The sequence below is a fragment of the Harpia harpyja genome, chromosome 15 (genome assembly GCF_026419915.1).
Source record: "Harpia harpyja isolate bHarHar1 chromosome 15, bHarHar1 primary haplotype, whole genome shotgun sequence".
NCBI lineage: Eukaryota > Metazoa > Chordata > Aves > Accipitriformes > Accipitridae > Harpia > Harpia harpyja.
Genome location: NC_068954.1, coordinates 19,089,845 through 19,108,266, shown reverse-complemented (window position 1 = coordinate 19,108,266; position 18,422 = coordinate 19,089,845). Strand labels below are relative to the sequence as shown.

Below are 18,422 nucleotides of genomic sequence, written 5' to 3'. Positions count from 1 at the left end.
AATAATAATAACTTGAACTGAAAATCCACAACAGTCTTCATACTTAATCAAATAATGCTGCACTAATTATGTTTGTCACAAAAAGTTAATGCCTTGGAAAAGCTGTTTAATGTTTATAAAAAAGCCTTAGGAAGATAACTTCTTAACCTTATGGCATTTTAGACACCACTAATTGTTGAGTTTTGCGTGAAACAAATATTGGATATTTATGGGAATTTCTTATGCCTTTTCCACAGAGCTCCAAAGTGAAATTGCTGCTGGTAAGATCCTATTAAGCTTATCTGAAATACAGCGGTGCCAGCAAAAAAAAATGTGTTTGTGAGTTTTTAGGTACGTGTAGTTGTTGTGTTAGGATCCTTCAAAGAAATTTTTTTCTTTTTTTTGCTTATGCTCCATTTACAAAGGGGCAAATGATTGAATTTGCTTCACTGAATTGAACTTATACAGCTTCCTGCTGGGTTCTGGGGAGCATTTATGGAACACCACCTGGAGGGCAGCTGCTCTTTTCTCCTAGCCCTGAATATCATTAAATTTCAGCAGCAACATGACACACTGTAGAAAATTTTGTTTTAAGGCTGCACTCTTCTGTGCTGTTGTTGTCAAGAGTAGAGAGAAGCGGGGGGGCATTTCTGGAAAGAGAGAGTGATAGATTTCATTCCTTGTCAGCAAGTGCCCACAACCAGGAAAAGCAGGACTGGAAGTATAAAAAGGCCTCTTTTTTTTTTTTTCTTTTTTTGGGGGGTGGGGAAGCCACTAGAAAGTCATGTATTTCAAAACAGTACATTGTCTTTGTGTAAATATAAGTACTTATGCCCTGTGCTGAAGCATTCACAATTTAACTTCGTATTTGAGCTGTAGAATGTCTTCACTTAAAAAAGGAGAGCAATTGCTAACCTTATCTTGCACATGGAGGTGACATTGGAGCTGCCCTAAGAACTCATTTTCTTGTAACTATTTGCTTAAGCATTTCACTACCAGATTAAGCCTGAAGACAACATTGCAGTGAAATGCTGTGAGACACTGCTTTATGCCTGTGCCTTCCAAAGGGGCAAGTAACTGTGGCTCAGACCCTTTGTGGGGTTTACGCATTTTGAACAGGGGTTTTTTTTCATTACAGTTAAGAAACCTTTTGTATTAAGAGCAGAGGTAAGATGGGACCAGCTTATGGCAGTTCACTGTGCTTCAGGGTTTTTTCCCTCTTCTAGTTTCCAGCCTTTAAGTGCCAAACCCAATATGAAGAGCGGACTGCATTCCCCTGGGAATTGCAGCATATGGCCCAGCTATCTGTGTGCTTCTCATATTCCCTGAAGTCTACATCAGTCATCTTGCTGATGCTAACAGGAAGCTTGGCACAATGATCAGAAACAACAAACTGTATACAGTAAATGTTATCAATGTGATTTATATCTGCTCACTGCCGTGTTATAAAAAATCAGTGTTTTTCAGTGGAATATGACAATTAACTCCTATTTCTGCACATTTCAACCTCTGCATTTCACTCCCTCTTTCCATGTTGCACCTCTTCTCCTCGCCTTCTTCACCATGTGCATCAGCTCCTGATTCCCCTCTCTTTCCTCCTTAGCTTACCATTAAAATGCCTAATAGTAACACTAGTGTGGTCTCCAAAATGAGCTGGAGTGTTGTACAACTGGGCATCAATTAATATTGTTGGGTAATACAAATGATTGACATTTTCTTCTCAAAGCAAAATCCAGAAATATGCAACTTTGTCAAAATCATAATGTTACGGGAAAAACATCACTTTCAACAGCAGTGAGAAATTAGTGTTACAAATGAGAAAATCTCAATAAAGAGAATATGAATAAACTTAAAATTCACATTTCTTGTTGATTTAATTCAAAGGTCTGTTTCAATTAGATCAGTTGACAGAAAGTTCTATCACTTACTTTCAAATTGAAATATCTGTGCTCTCTTTCCTACAGCAAGAAAATTTTATTTTTGAAATAACTTTAACTCTTGAGTATTAGTTGAAGGACCGATGAGGATCAATGCTGGCAAAGCAGCTCTCATCACTGAGATTACACTGAGTAGAAGCTGGAGGACCAGCACTTCCAGTAGATTCAGAATCCTAGATTTAAATACAGAATTATTTTGTTTTCTCAGGGGAGCCAATATTAGCCAATCTGAAAGCCAGGAGGGGCCTAGGTAGGAAAGAGGCAGACTCCGAGCGGGAAGTGAGGATGCTAAACTGCTCCCCGAAAGCAAACGATATTTTCCAGAATCGGGCCCACATTTTCCAAGCTCAGTGCTCGGGGAAACTAGAAAGGCTTTTTCTATATTACAAGAAAACTCATACTTAGTGAAGCCATTGAGTTTATCTATATTTCTTCTGCCACAGCAATCTTGCTGGAAATGAAAACCTGTATACGATGAACACCAAATAATGGATTTTCAAACCAGCACTGAAATGAAAAAGATCTTTCCGGGTAAGACTGTTGTCTAGATAAAATGTAAATTCAATCTCTCTGCGAAGCAATTCTGAATAATCAGAAATGCATACAGTCACTAAAATACATTACCAGAATAACGCAGAAATGGAACAACATGACAATCTTTTTTTTTTCTTCTGGTTGAGAATAGAAGTAGATGGCTCTCCCAAATAATTATCTGTTTCAAGAGAAAACTGTTCACATGCAAAAAAAAAGCATGCTTCCATTTCATCTATCTTGCTCCTTGAGTTGGCTCCAATTCTGATCTTTACCCTGGCCCCAAATGGGAGCAATTGCATTGTAGAAGCTGTCTTTTCAGACGTGACTTCTCAGCGTACTTACTCATTTAGTCTCAAGACTGTGTGGTGAAGAGTCCGCAGGACTGTAATGGGGAGGATTTCAGGGTATTCCTGTTCTGCCAGGCTCATTGTGTAGCCATAGATAAATTATCTTAGCACTGGCTCAGATCTTCCTTTCCTGCTTTGGTTTGTTTATGCCTAAATTACCAAACGAAGAGCTTGGAGAGCACTCTGAATGTGTGTGCAGCTGGTCAGCTGCCCCCTTTCTTCTCTTGCAGTTTGGGAAGCGAAGAAGAAAGGAGATGCAAAGGTATGCGGAAGGGGTTGAGCAGACCTCTGTTAATCTTATTCATGAGAGATATGATTCTTTATAGTGAATTTACCCTGCAAGGTGAGGAATATACTGGACTAAGTTTGTACCTGAATGATGGTTTTGGGCATGCACTCAGGATTTGGGGCAGGTCTGTGCTTAAAAAATGGTTCCCTCCATACACTGCTTAACTGGCAGCACAGATATTCCTCTGGGTTGCACAGACAGCCAGATAAATTAGGCCCTTCCAGGTAAAGCAGAAAACAGAAATCGGGAAGAGGTTTCTAGCTCCCTGTACCATCCTTTTCTGACTAGTACTGATGGTGCAGGGGGAACCCCAAAACTGCAGCTCCCTGTCTATAAATGGCTGATAAAAATTCCTTACCTCAGACTTCACCTTGTTGTGAGATATCAACTGCTGTGCAATTTGCAAGTACAATTAATTATTAATTTCTGGTTTCTTATTGATTGACCATTTTGTCAAACAAACTATATGATAAGCTGTAATAAACTCTTTCTATTTGCTGCTCTGACATACAATTCCTAGTGCAGCAAAACTGAAAAAATAGGATCAAGTCTCAGCTGACTTATAAAGATCATTAGTAACCATGTCTTGTATGCAAGAACTGGATTCGGGCCATGCTGACACAAGACAATCAGTTTTCTATACTTGCAGGATGCTGTAATGAAATGCCTGATTTGATGAAGTTAGTGGCGTTATGATATTTTCATCATTGTGTAATAAAGCATCAGGAAACCTTCAAGCCTCTAATGTTATTGAATATCTTGGTGGTGTTAATACTAACAGTGTACAGTTTGCAACGTTAAGGGAAGGCTAAGGGAAAGAGGAGGGAGAAAGACAGACAGTTTGGGCTTTTGGTTTAAGGTGAAGAATCTTTTCCAAATGAATGTGCTCTCCACCATCATTAAATGACTGGTACAGTCAGGGTTTTGTATGCACCTGGAACCTCCTAGCATATTCATAAATAAGAAATAGTGGATGGAATAAGTAAATGTTTCCCATTTTTACTACAAAGCAAGGGTTATTAGAGAGAACAGTATGCTGGTTTTTGCAGTTACCTATTTTTGGTGAATATTTAGTAATATTGCTGGATATTCTTTTAGAAACTGAAAGAACACAGGGTGATTTTCATAGGAATTAGTAATGTGCTTTTATATGCATATACATTTGTAGTTCCGTAGTGCCTTTTATTTTAAAGTTATTATCCAAATTTACAACGAATTAATAAAAATGGAAAATTAAAACCAGTATTAACTGAAGTGTTGCTTTCCCAGAGTCCCAGTCACACTCAGCATATTTAATTCATTCCTGTGAGTTCAGCAGGGCTTTGTGTAGAAATAAAACAAACAGAATTTCTATGTGCCTTCATTGTTTAGCTACTGTACAATTTCTTGTGACTGCTGATATTATTTATAACTAGGAGGTTTGTTTGTTTGTTTTCCATTTGGAAAAAAAATAGGCAATGAAACATTTGTTAAATTTATTTCTTTTTGAAACAATGGTAATAGAAAGATTTACATGGACATAACAAAACAAGGACATAAAGAGCTTTGTAAAGATCTCCATATAACCTCTTTTCTCTAAGTATATACAACCAATAGCAATATTATGTGGTTTGCTGCTTTGTTCAGTAATGAAGCTCTAATTTCCATTTCCACTGTACAGCTGTTGCACTTCTCTCACTCGGATTTTGCCTGCGCAAGCCCAAGCTCAGGACTGCCAGTGAGAGAAGTCTGCCTGGAGGGAGAAGCCAGGGCAGCCCAAGAAGCCCGCATCCCCAGCTTTTCCAAGCTGAGCTCCACCAAAAGCGGGCAGAGGTAGCTCGGATGGGAACACAGCCAGGGCACCTGGCAGATGTGCTGACTCGATGCTCCAAGTAGTTCCTGCCCACGCTATAAAGCTCCACAGCTATCTAAGAAGGAGATTACCTTGCACAAAGGCAGCACACACACCGCCGAGCTCATCGGCCCGGGCTTCACACATCACACGCAACGCTTTCACAGCTCGCAGACGAGAAAGCCTGGCTAAAGCACACCTCTGAGTTGTTCCCTGGTGGGTGACTCCTGGCTGATCTCATTATGGCCATGCCCTTGGGTATCTTCAACTCTGGGATTAGGAAAAGACATGGGACTAGGTGGCATTTAGGGCAAGGCCCTTCTTAGCAAAACTGCTGCAGAATTTTGCAGAATCCTGCTCACTACGTGAGTCCTGTAAGTTAAAAATCTTTCAGACATATGCTGCGGAGCAGCTTTTCACTTGCTCTCTAACAGTGTATGCAAAGGGCAGCTGATCAGCAGATCCCAATCAGGCGAGCAGGTGGGACACAAGACTTGGTAAGTGTCTTTCCTGCAGGTCATGTTGCTGCCTCCTTCAAGGCAGCAGAGCCAACGAACACACCCTGTGTCCATTTTATAGGTTCAAATGTTATTTGGTTGTAAGTGAGGGTGAGGCCAGCTGCAGCCCTCCACTGTTCTTTAGGAGGAAGGATAAGGTAAGTGATAAATCTGTGTGTCTGCATCTATTCAACTGTGAACATGCTTTATATCTCTAATGGGCATATTGGTATGATGTCTAATGCATACATTCTGTTATGCATTTTTGTCATGTCCTTGCTAAATTTTCACATTCTGTAAGAAGCCTGCTGGACTAAATAGACTTCCCTCCTCCAAAAAAAAAAAAAAAGCAAATCCAATGCAATAACTATGATTATCATTCTAGACTTGGTAAAGAGAAGCTTTAAGCATATTGCATAAATTAAGTACATAATGTAACAAATCCTAAATGAGTCGTAAATAGTCTCCACCTAAGCAGGTTAACTGGCACACATGTGAGTGTGAAATATTATACAGTGAAACCTGTGTGCCCTAAGAGACTACCCTAGGGTACCGACAAATACTTTACAACATCAAATTACCCATATTAAGCGAACTGGCTCTGCAATTTAACCAGAGATGGTCTATAATTGGTTCAAGATACAACAGTTTTTCCTGAGACCTGCTAAAACGCTATGGATTTCAATGTCTATAGGCCAACAATATAAATGTATAGTATTATGAATAAACTGTCACTTTGAATTGTTTTGAATTTTGTGGAAGATTTCATATTAATCAACATAAAACCTGTTAAAAATAATTGTTTTCTTTTTAATTTCATGTAACTGGCTACTGAATATTTAATTAAAATTAAGCTAAAATTAAATTCTTGTGTTAAATTCACACATTGAATTTACACATTTCAAGTTTTCAGTACAAACAAGTAAACATTCCCATTTAAACAAGCTTAGAAACAGCCATTTCTGATATCAAATAACTGCAATATAATGTCTTATGGGATTCCCTTCAATTTTTTTCAACTATAATTTTCAGACACTTTTAATAAGAGACACATCTCTTCTAAATTGTTCTCCTGCCCTAAAAAGTGATTTGGTAAAAATGGCACTGGGGGCTCTGGATTCATTATCACACTGATTTTCCTACCCAATGAGCTCAGTTTGCAAGTAAATTTCTAACTGCCAGCTGCACAAACTCAGCCTGAGTCCTGGATCCCTTCCATCTCATGCATCACCACCAGTAATAAATATCCTGTATGCCAGAATATGCCCTCCATGGCATCTGTGCAATCCCAGTGCCATCCGTGAATTTGCACAGGTGTTGCTGGGGGCAGACATTCAAATCAATAGGGTTACACACAAGTGGCTGAGGAAATTATCTGCCAAACAGGACTACTAGTACTACAATGATCTGTGGGATGGAAGGGACCCCGCCTGACTTGCAGAGACGGGTTTTAGTCTCACAACCAGGAAGAAAAAAAGCATTTTGTCTTGCAAACAAAAATTCTTGGAGGTTTGCAATGTACGTGGAACATCCCAACACTACTTTTTATGCTGCTTCTTAGAGCATAAAATGGTTTTGCAGTGTACATGATGCCCAAAGAACACATTTGGAATTTTTTTTGGTAAGTTGTACTTTGCAATCAGGATGATATTATGAAAAATGGTCAGTGATACATCTTGGTGTCTTAAAACATCTCCTTGTGCAAGATCAGTGTGTTGGGGCTGAGAGGAAACGGCCCATCCATATCAGGCCAGTGAGACAGCGCTGTCGTCCAACGATACCTTAGGGGAGGGTGGTGGAGCAATAACACACTCTAGGATGCCAGACTTGGACATAGAACATAGCTGCAAGAATAAGGTTACTTTCTGCTCAATTTTTAACTCCTGGATTGTTTCAATCAACATACACAATCTCTTTGTCTCAAGATGTCTTTGCTGATCATGTTTTTACAAACAGCGGCCAAACACCATTTCTGGAGCTACCTACGAGCAGTTCAAAGGCAGCTCTTTTGTCAGGTTTCTGTTAACGTGACCGGGAGTTGTATATCGGCTGACGAATAAGTTGAATACTCAGCTCTGGCAGGAGGTGGGCTAGGAGGAGCTGCTCCTGCTCCCACTGACAGCTTCTCTGAGCTCCAGCTGGACCCTTCCAGCAGCAGCGTGCCGCACCGCCCGGAAAGGTGCTACACTCCGCGCTGGCCAGCCAGCAAACCACCCCCCGCGCTGCCCTTGCCACCGCTGTATCTGACGCACGTACTTTTGGCGAAAAGAAGATTTCGGCACACAAAATCAAGGTTAAGTACGTCTGGATGCATTTGTCTACATTTAGATTCGAATCGGATGTAAATTGAGTTTTTCTGGATTTTGACTAAACTAGTTTATCCTCTCAAATGATTACTCTATTTCGGTTAAATGACTGCACTTCACCTCTCAATCCAAAATTCAGTTGTTACATGTGTCAGCTGTGGGCGCTTACGTACTTTCATTTTCAAAACAAAGGCTTTGTGGAAGCCGGTCTTACGCACTCTCAACTCCAAGGGCGTGCAGTAGCTAGCGTACAGTAGCTGAAAAGACAGGAGAGGATGCTATTTTCCTAGCGATGACAAGGAAGTTGAATTTTTCATGTGAATTAGCAGCTTAAGATAAAAACTCTAGGGATGGGTAGATTCACCAAATCTTAAAAAGCACAGCCGGTGTGCCTTTTCACTATTTTACCCTGCATTAGCTAACACGAGGTAAGACCACAGCTTATTTTTGCCTTGTGAATGCGAGACTCAAGGAATTTATGTTTACTGCAGAAAAGATCCCTAGGAAACGTGTCTGTGATCTAACCTCAGGTGTGACCCCTCCGTTCAGAATTCATCACGTTTCCCATTAAGACAAAACTCTCTTGACGCTGTAATTCTTTCTTCCTCCATTTTGAATCTACAGCTTGAGATTGAAACCACTTCCCACACCTTGCAGAAGGTGCGTAACTCCAGTTTTCCCACACATTCCCCATGCAAAGTCATTTTGGGCTCTCCAGACAAAAATCTGCAGCACAATTCAGAACAGGCATGAAATAAATAACTGAAAGAACACTGCACTCATAGTACTATTTGTCTTCAGAGTTAGCACAGTAAAAATCTTGGCTTTCAGTTTACTTAAATCTAACACAGAGAGCAGGCACTGTAAGGAGAGGGAATATCCTCTGCTTTTTCTAAAACAGTTTCTTCAACAACAACTTTTTTTGCCCATATTTAACTCTTGTTTGGTAGTCAAAATCTTGCAAGAACAGCATGAGGTCAGTCTCCCAAAAAGATGGATCACTTCACCTTTTCAAGCACTGATGGGGGCAGACGTAAGCACATAGGGCCACATTCAGAGGGCCCACGTTCCTACGTGAAGCGTTTTCTGCTGGCTAGCTCGAGGCCTTTGGAGGCATCTCACCAGCTTCTTGATTCAGAGACTTCAGTGCTTTCACTGGCATTATACATTCACGCTACACTGCGCTCAGGATAACACGACCTATTCCCCTCTACCCCCCACCAAACTGGAGCACTAGGAGGGAAGCCCAGTGTAGACGCAGACCCGCAAAACCAGCCTCCATCCGAGGGGGTAAACTTTAAGCTTTCTAGTGAATCCCATTTCACCTGTTTTCTCCCACTTTCTGGGGTAGCCCAGCCTTCTATTGACCTAGATAATGGAAAGACGATTATTCATTTGAATTCCAAAAGAATGAGCAGGGGGCTGTTAGCTCTAACTGCTGCTCTGTAATAGGAATATACACGCACGCACACATACAATTATTGAACTGCTTTTAGAACGGTAAATTATTTCATTTTAACAGTAATATCTACTTATTCATGCACGTCTTAATCAGATTTCTAAAATCCTCAGGATAATTTTTTCTTGAGTGTGGCTATTATTTATCAGTCTGTTTTCAGCTTCATTATCTTCCTAGCACTACCCTTCAAAATAAAACAAAAAACAATCAGAACATAACATTAACAAGCATGAGAAAACAGTAATGCTGTTTATATTTAAAATATCACTTTGAGGAAAAATTGAAATGCTGCCAAGACACTTCAGAAAATGAGATATACCAGAAAAAATAGAAAAAATGGGATTTACAGAAGTTATGTGATGGCCATACTATTAATACGCTTTTTCACAGGGACACACATGAAGGAGAAGAAACATCCCAGACAAAGTCTGTTGTAACGATGGCAGCTTCAGTCTACACCAAAGCTTTATTAAAAATGATCTCTCCTGATCCTAATGTGTTAAATGTCAGATTCTGTCACCCTGGTGGATGGAGTCCTAGTCATCAGAATGTCTTATCAATATTGATTATATGGTTTCCATTGCAATTGACTGAAAATTTTCCAAAATAGTTCATGGCTGTTGGAAAATGATGATTCAACAAAATAACAGTATTTTATGAAAATTCATTGTTTTGTTTCATTTCACGGGAAATTGAGGAAACATTCAATTTTCATTTCATCATATTGAATTTTATGCAATTATATGACATAATGACATCTCCCATAAAAGCTGAAACACCGATGACAAATTAAAACATTTTGACGTGTTTAATTTTGCAACACTGCACCATTACTTCTATCTGGATTCAAAATGCATGTAAAAACCTCAGAATTTCTCACAGGCAAATTTTTTTTTGTAATCTGAATACTGGTATTTACAGAAAAATACTAAGAAACAGGATTAACTGAGACGCTTGGTATCCTGGTATCGTTTTAGTAAGAGCCCCCACAGCAGTAAAGCTGCCTTCCCTGGAGGCAGCCAGCCAGCTACATATCTCCGGAGACTCCTGTCCACACCATCACTGTGAGAAATACACTCTCACCCTTCCTGAAACCCTTGCGACACAGGTGGCTCTACAGTGTGCCCGATCTGAGCGAGTCCTCACCCAGACGGAGCAGAAAGTGCCAAACTCACAGCCCTCTCGGAAGGAATGCCCTGCCCTGCCAACAGCCATCCTCAGAGAGACCACAGCTGACCACAGCTGTGGCACGAACTCAGGCACTCCCAAAGGTACTGCACCCTTTCCTCATGTGGTTTCTCTAAACTGTAACATCTCATGACAGGTTGAGAGCCCTACCAGGCAAATTTTCCATTTTACCTCCTATCTCTCAAAGGATAAGCATTATTATGGGGCTAGATCATACCACCAGGTGCAATCACAAGGAGAGAGAGAGAGGTGGCAGCAAGCCTCAGAGGAAAAATCCCTCCTGGGGGCACTCATGGAGAGGCAGAGCAGTATTTCTGAAAATCCATCTTTACAATGAAGTAACTGAACCTTCTTAAGCTATGCCCTTTCCCTCTACTCTGTACAGCCAGCTGGGGTCAGGCAGGGGAAGCCACATGATACTACTACGTATCTGCCTCTCGTCTACTTCAAACTCCTCCTGACAAGCGCAGCTGAGACCTGGTATCCCTGATGTATCCATAAAGCTAGAAGAGGTGAGTGACTTTTTTTTTTTGTTCCTGTAATAGTGCTAGTCACTCTGCAGCCCTATGATATCATAGTCACATCATCCAAACACAGCAATTTTGCTGTGGTCCGAGGAAAATGAACCACTGTGCTAATTAGAGGATGATGTACCACGGGACCTGCTGCCCCATTAGCACCAGTTCATAGGATGCGCTCTGACGGAGGAGAGGCTGTGCCAGGGCTCATCCCTCTCACTGTCATCATGTCTGCATCCAGCCAGCAACCATCACAAAACTTATTAAACTTTTGCCTTGCTAATAACTGTAAACGGTAGCTAGAAAAACACAAAGGGACCCACAGAACAGTATGCGAATTCATTTTCAGCACACGTTTTGCAAAGCAAAATGACCACAGATGAGTAGACCGTCGGCTTTGGATTTCATAAATTCTGCAATGAAAACAAACATGGGATTATCCGGAGTAGCTGGATCCGCTACCGGCGTTCTCCAATAATCACAACACTGTTGAATAACTGGATGCTTTCTGGAAAACAAACAAAAAATCAGCACTGTTAGACGCTCTCTGTAAGTTTTCACCCCTTACTTAAGAGAAACCGCCTTTATCCTCTGCCTACACCACGCGGGAAACGCCTCCAGGTGGGTGCGATGACCTCCCTTTTTTCGGCTCACCTCCTGCGGGCAGCCCGCGCCTTCCCGGGGAAGGGGGGGTGGTGGCAGGGGGACCTCCCCCCCGCCCCGGGCAGGCCGCCCGCCCTGGCCCGGCCCCGAGGAGCAGCGGGCAGCGCCGCTCGGCAGGCGGGGGCCGCCGCGGCACCGTCCGCAGCCGCGGGCAACCGGATCCCCCCCCCGCCCCAGGAGCGTGCCAGGCCCTGCCCTGCGGCCCCGCAGCCCCGTCCGCTACCGACGAGCCACCGAGACGAGCCCGGGGGAGCGGGGGTGGGGGGGGAAGGGAACCGAGGCGCCTGGCGCCTTCCTCCGGGGGTTCACGGCCCCGGCCCGGCCCGGCCCCGCCGGGGCAGAGGGCCGCGGGCGGACCCGCGCCGCCGACCACCGCGGCCGCGCGGCGGGAGGCGCTCTCCCCCGGCGAGGGCCGCCCCGCGCACCCGCGGCGGAGGCGCAGGGGCAGGCGGCGGAGCCCGGCGCGGCGGGAAGGCGGCGAGGACGGCACCGGCCGCCCGGCCCCGCGCCCGCCAGAGCGGCCGCCGCTGCGGCTGCGGCGGCCGCGGAGCGCCAGCGCCCCCTACCGCCCCGAGCCGCGCGGGGCTCCGCCGCCGCCTGAGGGGAGCGGGCCACGGCGGGGCGGGGGGGGGAGGTGCGCCGCCGACCCTCTCCTCTCGCCGCCTCGTACCGCTCCGCGCCCGGCGGCAGCCAGCGGGCGAAGCCCCCCGTGGCGCCGCTGCCTGCCGGGCGGGCGGGCGGGGGGGCAGAGGGACGAGCCGGCGAAAGCCAGCGGCCCCCTCCTCCTCCTCCGCCGGCCGCCCCCTGCGCAGGGGGTGTGTTAGCGCGGGGCGGGGGAGGAGGGGGCGGGGGGCAAAGCTGATAGAAGCGGTGGGCGTGCCTGTGGGCGCGGCCCCGCGCCGCCATTGGCCGGCGGCGGGAGTGATGTCACCCATATGAAACGCTGATAACTAGTTGGGCGAGGAGCCGGGAGTTTTGCAGAAGGGGGAGCGCGCGCGGCGCGGCGGGGCAGGGCGGGCGGCGCGAGGCCGGGGCACGGGCAGAGCGCGGCGCCGAGCGCACCAGCCCAGCCGCGCCCCAGCCCGGCCCGGCCGCAGCGGGGCCGCCGGGGCTGCGGGCGGCAGCGAGCGCCCGCCCGCCGGTCGGTCGGTCGCCCCGCGGGGGGCTGCGCCTCGCAGCGCGGCGGAGTAGAGCTCGGCTCGGCTCGCAGCAGGGGCAAGGTGCGGCGGCGGCGGCGGCGGTGGGAGGGGGCGGCGGCGGCGGAGCGGCTTTGTTGGCTCGGAGGGGAGCGGCGCGGCGGGAAGAGCGGCGCTTCGGCGAGAGCCCACCATGGTGCAGCAAGCGGAAAGTACGGAGGCGGAGAGCAACCTGCCCCGGGAAGCGATGGACACCGAAGAGGGCGAGTTCATGGCTTGCAGCCCGGTCGCGTTGGACGAGAGCGATCCGGACTGGTGCAAAACGGCGTCGGGGCACATAAAGAGACCGATGAACGCGTTCATGGTGTGGTCTAAGATCGAGAGGAGAAAAATCATGGAGCAGTCGCCGGACATGCACAACGCGGAGATCTCCAAGCGCCTGGGCAAGCGGTGGAAAATGCTGAAGGACAGCGAGAAGATCCCTTTCATCCGGGAGGCGGAGAGGCTGCGGCTCAAGCACATGGCCGACTACCCCGACTACAAATACCGGCCCAGGAAAAAGCCCAAAATGGACCCGTCGGCCAAGCCCAACGCCAGCCAAAGTCCCGAGAAAAACGCACCCGCCGGCAGCGGCGGCAGCAAGAGCGCCAAGAGCTCCAGCAAGAAGTGCAGCAAGCTGAAAGCCTCCTCCGCCTCCTCGCCCCCCAAGCCGGGAGCCAAAGCCGCCCACCACGGGGACTACGCGGGGGACGAGTACGTCTTCGGCACCCTGAAAGTGAGCAGCAAGACGGTCAAGTGCGTCTTCATGGACGAGGAGGAGGAGGACGACGACGACGAGGACGAGCTGCAGCTGCGGATCAAGCAGGAGGCGGAGGAGGAGGAGGAGGACGAGGAGCCGGGGCCGCAGCAGCTGCGGCGGTACAACGTGGCCAAAGTGCCGGCCAGCCCCACCTTGAGCTCCTCGGCGGAGTCCACCGAGGGGGCGAGCCTCTACGAGGAGGTGCGGGGCGGCTCCGCGGCGGCGGGCGGCGGCAGCAGACTCTACTACAGCTTCAAGAACATCACCAAGCAGGGCCCGCCGCCGCCGCAGCAGCAGCCGCCCGGCCTCTCGCCGGCCTCCTCCCGCTCCATCTCCACCTCGTCGGCCGGCAGCGAGGAGGCGGACGACCTGCTCTTCGACCTCAGCCTCAACTTCTCCCAGCACGGCCACGCCGCCGCCGAGCTGGGGGCGGGCGCCGCCGCCGGCAACCTCTCCCTCTCGCTGGTGGACAAGGACCTGGACTCCTTCAGCGAGGGCAGCCTCGGCTCCCACTTCGAGTTCCCCGACTACTGCACCCCGGAGCTGAGCGAGATGATCGCGGGCGACTGGCTGGAGGCGAACTTCTCCGACCTGGTCTTCACGTACTGAGCGGGGGCGGCGGCGGCGGCGAGGGCGGGCGGCGAGGCAGCGGCGGAGCTGGAGCTGGAGCTGGAGCGGCGCGACGCCGGTGATGCTGATGATGATGATGATGCTGATGATGCTGATGATGATGCTGATGATTAAAAAAAAAGTCTTGTTTTCTTTTTAAAAAAAAAAAAATCTCGCAGTTAGTTCCGAGCCCGGGAGTTGTGATTTTTTTTTTTTAAATTTTTGTGTTTTTTTAATTTTTATTGCATTTGGTGATCACAACAACAACAGCAAAGGCAAATGGGACTGGGGGAAAAAAAAATGATACAGAAGGCGCTGTTTGAAGCTTGTCGGTCTCCGATTGAAGTCTGGAAGATGGTCTGCAAAGAAGTCTTTTGGCAGCACAACTGTTACTCAAGGGGGTTTGTGGATTTTTTTTTTTTTCTTTTCCCGTGAGAGATCTTAAAGAACTGTTCTGATTTTTTTTTTTTTTTTTTCCGAAAGGGACCATTGCAACTTTTTTTGGAGGGAGAAAACTGATGTCTTCTATGCATCCGATTCTTAACAAAGCTGCAGGGAGCTTGAAAAAATGCAGACTGTACAAACGCTTACAAATAACTGAACTGACTTAAGATCAGAGTTTACTTTTCAGATCAAATTGTTTATGGTTTTACAAATGTGATTTCTACTTGCCAACTTTTTTTTTTGTAACTTGTTCCCTTATACCTCCTTGATTGAATACCAGACAGCCTAGACCTCAGTACAAAAAGGTATTGAAACATTTTTGATACATAACAGACCTCAGTCTTTTTTAAAAATTAATATATTTTCAGGCGTATTTTTGTACAGTGAAAAGGGAACATTCTTGCTGTGTTTTTTCAGTAAGACTTTTCAGGCACTTCTTCCCTTTTATTTTCTTTTTTTTTCTCTGTTTTTAGCATGCAAGTTTGTTGGTACGTTACGTCCTGGTTTTAAAAGGATTAAAATTTTAAAAAAATAATCCTTGCATCTAAAGGCCTTGTGGTTTTAAAAAAAAAAAAAGAAACAAACACTTTTTTTGTACAGCTATAGTTCAGATTTGTTCAATATTTGTAGGTAAAGATTTATTGAAAATGGTGATATAGACCTCAGAGCTGTTATCTTAGTTTAAAAGATTGTATATGTACTGTACTATAGTAGGACTTTATGTATCTCATACGCTGTGATATGTGGATGGGGCCCCAGATGGAAGGTATGAAACTGGATTCTCGATTTTAGCAAAAAAAAAAAAAAAAAAGAAAAGAAAAAAGGCACATAGTTAAAAAAGTTTCTCATGTTGTGCAATATAATCTAAAGTACAGACCATCTGCATATTTTGTAGCAAATGATGGCAAAAGCAGACTTGTGCACTGTCAACATCATAGCCTGTTTTTTTTTTTTTTTTTTTTTAAATGCTGAAAGTCTGTATCTTGACAATTTTAATAAATCAGCTGGAACTGATAGAAACTCGTATCGCTATTAGTGTCTGTAGAAGTAACGCTGGAGATGCCATGTTGTCACCCCTCGCCTGCGGAGGAGCGGTAGCTGTAGGCTGTTGTGCGTGCCCGTAGCTAGAGGGGAAGGAGAGTGAGGGCTGCTGCTTTTCTTTTCCTGGCTTTTTTTTCCCACCTCCCGTCGCCCTTTTTCCCCACCGATTTAGCTCCGCGGGGCGGCGGGGGTCGCCGTCAGGCGGGGCCGGGGCTCGCCCGGGCCGGGCCGGGCCGGGAGGCAGCAGGTTGGCTCGTCCCGGGGATTTTCGGCTCTCCCGCCTTTCCCCCTCCCCGCCCCGCTCCAGCCGGCGGCGACCGAGCCCAGGTCCCCGGGGGCGGCCCCGCCGGCCCCCCGCATCCCATTGCGCGGGAGACGGGGGGCGCGGCGGGGCCGGGTGCCCGCTTCCACCGCCGCCGCGGGGGCCGGGGCTCTCCCCCGCCTCCGCTTGCCCCCCGCTCCTCGCCCCGCTGCTCTTTTTTTTCTTTTTCTTTTTTTTTTTTTTCTTCCCTCCCCCTCTCCCTGTTTTTGATGAGTAGCCTGGGCGAGACTCGAGGCGGAGATGCTGCGAGCAGCGGTGCTGCATCTCCTCCGCCCCAGGGCAGCGCTCGGCCCGGCCTGGCCCGGCGGGAGAGCCGCCCCGGGCGGGGGCGTGGGAAGGAAGGGGGGGTACGAGCTTCTGCTGTAGGTGAGCAGACTTTGTCAGTGTGCTTTTTTTTTTTTTTTTTTTTCTTTTTTTAACCGTAGGAGCCATCAGATTTCAGTTGCGCGCTCTGAAAGAACTGCTGATGGCAATAAACAGACTCACAAGGTAGAATTTTGTTTCTCGAGAAGTTTACTTTTTATCTGATAGGCATTGGTAAATTTATTATTTTTTTTTCTCCACTAAGTAATGATCCAGCTGTTTACAGGGACAATTCACTGTGCTGGTATTTTGGTGGCAACCACTGCTACAGGCTTTCAGACTTGCTGAAATGAAAATCCTGCATACACATTTGTAAGGCATAATAAAACATAACATTAAAACCTGCATGCATGTTATGTTTAATCAAAGACAACTCTTAGGCATTTAAGTGGTGAGATATCTTACTTTAGGTTAGTTAAACTGGTAGTAAAATGATTAATATAATCTGATCTCTTTCTAATAATAATAATAATAATAATAATAAAACACTCATGATTCTAAATAAAAGTTGTTTGGCCTAAATCTTTGCTATCAGAAAAGAGATATAGCATATCTGGGAACTCAAATTTATGTCTTGCATTGTGATAATTCTTTATGAGAAACTGTGTTTTAAAACAAACTTAATTACGATATACAAGATATCCTTGGCAATGGATAGTCCTCAATAAAACAGAGTTTCTTGAATTTTCAGTTTTTGGTCTCAAATGATTAGTGTGTTCTCCATGTAATAACTTAGAAATCAGACTGAAAACAAATGACATTTATCTCTTCTAAGGCAAAAGAGTGAAAGAAAGTAGATACACTGAAGTGCTCTAGCCTAGCTATTCACTATCCTGCTATTGAAAATCCGTTCTTGGGCTAGGGTGATGGAGTAAGTTGATCAGGTTCTAAGTCTTAAAACTGAGCCAAAATTCTCTTAGTAATTCTTCAAGCTATCATGAGAGTATGGGGACGTACTTCCAGTCCCTTCCTTCTGATATGCATCCTTGTTTATTAAAGTGATAATAGGCAGTGTCATTAAACATTTGTGCTTTACAGATGTTCAATGAGTTATGAACGATTATGGTCAAATATAGGCTGCATTTAGTTTGCATTGTAATAAGGTCTGTGTCTCAGCCTATAAAAGTTTCGACTTGCGTATATTTTTGGAAGCTGTTTTTAAAATTACCATTTAAAATATTAGTCGAGGATAACTGATTGAAAGGATCCGAGTATAGAGCAGTCAGGCATATTTTAAAAGAGCAACAGGTCTACTTTAGTCAAAGAATATAATACCCACTCAGAAGTATACCTTTTCTTTCTTCCAGATAGGAATTATACAATACTATATCAGAGGAATATTTTGAGTGAGGGTATATGGTGCAGGGGAACAACTTTTTGTCCAGACAGTTTAGTTTCTTTTATTTCAGAGTTTATTGTTGCATATTGCTCAAGGGAAAATTAGGTAGTGTTCTGTTTAAGCCACTACATTGTTAGGGCTGAAGTTTGATGCTGTTGAATGCCTAAGCTCCTGCTGATTTCAGAGTAAAAAACCAATCTTCTAATCATGAAAAATAGCATCTGCTAAGCTACTCTCATATTTTTTTGCTTTGGTCATATCTAATAATATTCATACCTTCCGTTTCTCTTTCCTTTTGTTTTTTAGTGTACATAGGAATCCTTGTTGACCTGCTAGAGCAGTCCTGTTGCAGGCTCAGTATCTCCCGTGGCCTTTTTTTCCACACTCTTTGCATTTATCTCCGTACAATACTACTCTAAGTGTAATGGGACTCAGTGACAGAAGGGAGAAAAATGAGCTTTTTTTATGTGGAAAGACAATTTACTTGCTAACACTGAGGATGTCAACTCAATGTAAAACCTAATCAAACATGCTGATTCTTTTCAATTTTAAAGTGAACATTTTTGTAAACTTACCATTTTTCCCCTTTTGTTGTTTTTATGATGTTTTTCCTCTCTTCCTTTTAAAAGAACCACAACTAAAATATTTTCTTCCTTTAAGTGCAGTCTTTCACAAATGTGGTAGAAAGACTCATTCCAAGCATCCTTTAAGTGCTACATGCTCTTTAGCATTCACTGTCATTCAGATGAAACTTCTTCAAGTCTATTGAATGTGATTTGCATGTGTGCAGTCTGATCCTTCTTCGCTCATGCCTGTTTGAG

At 45.4% G+C, this 18,422-nt stretch overlaps 1 protein-coding gene across 1 annotated transcript; it reads left to right on the top strand.

Moving 5' to 3' along the window:
• The first annotated feature begins 12,803 nt into the window (after window positions 1-12,803).
• Window positions 12,804-15,405, top strand: SOX11 (SRY-box transcription factor 11). Its single transcript, XM_052810288.1, has one exon. It carries the CDS (start codon window positions 12,878-12,880, stop codon window positions 14,090-14,092), a length of 1,215 nt encoding a protein of 404 aa, XP_052666248.1. The 5' UTR covers window positions 12,804-12,877; the 3' UTR covers window positions 14,093-15,405.
• Window positions 15,406-18,422: the final 3,017 nt, after the last annotated feature.

Bases quoted from the DNA above. Each gene is read 5' to 3' on its own strand.
- SOX11 (XM_052810288.1), top strand. From the start codon at position 12,878: ATGGTGCAGCAAGCGGAAAGTACGGAGGCGGAGAGCAACCTGCCCCGG.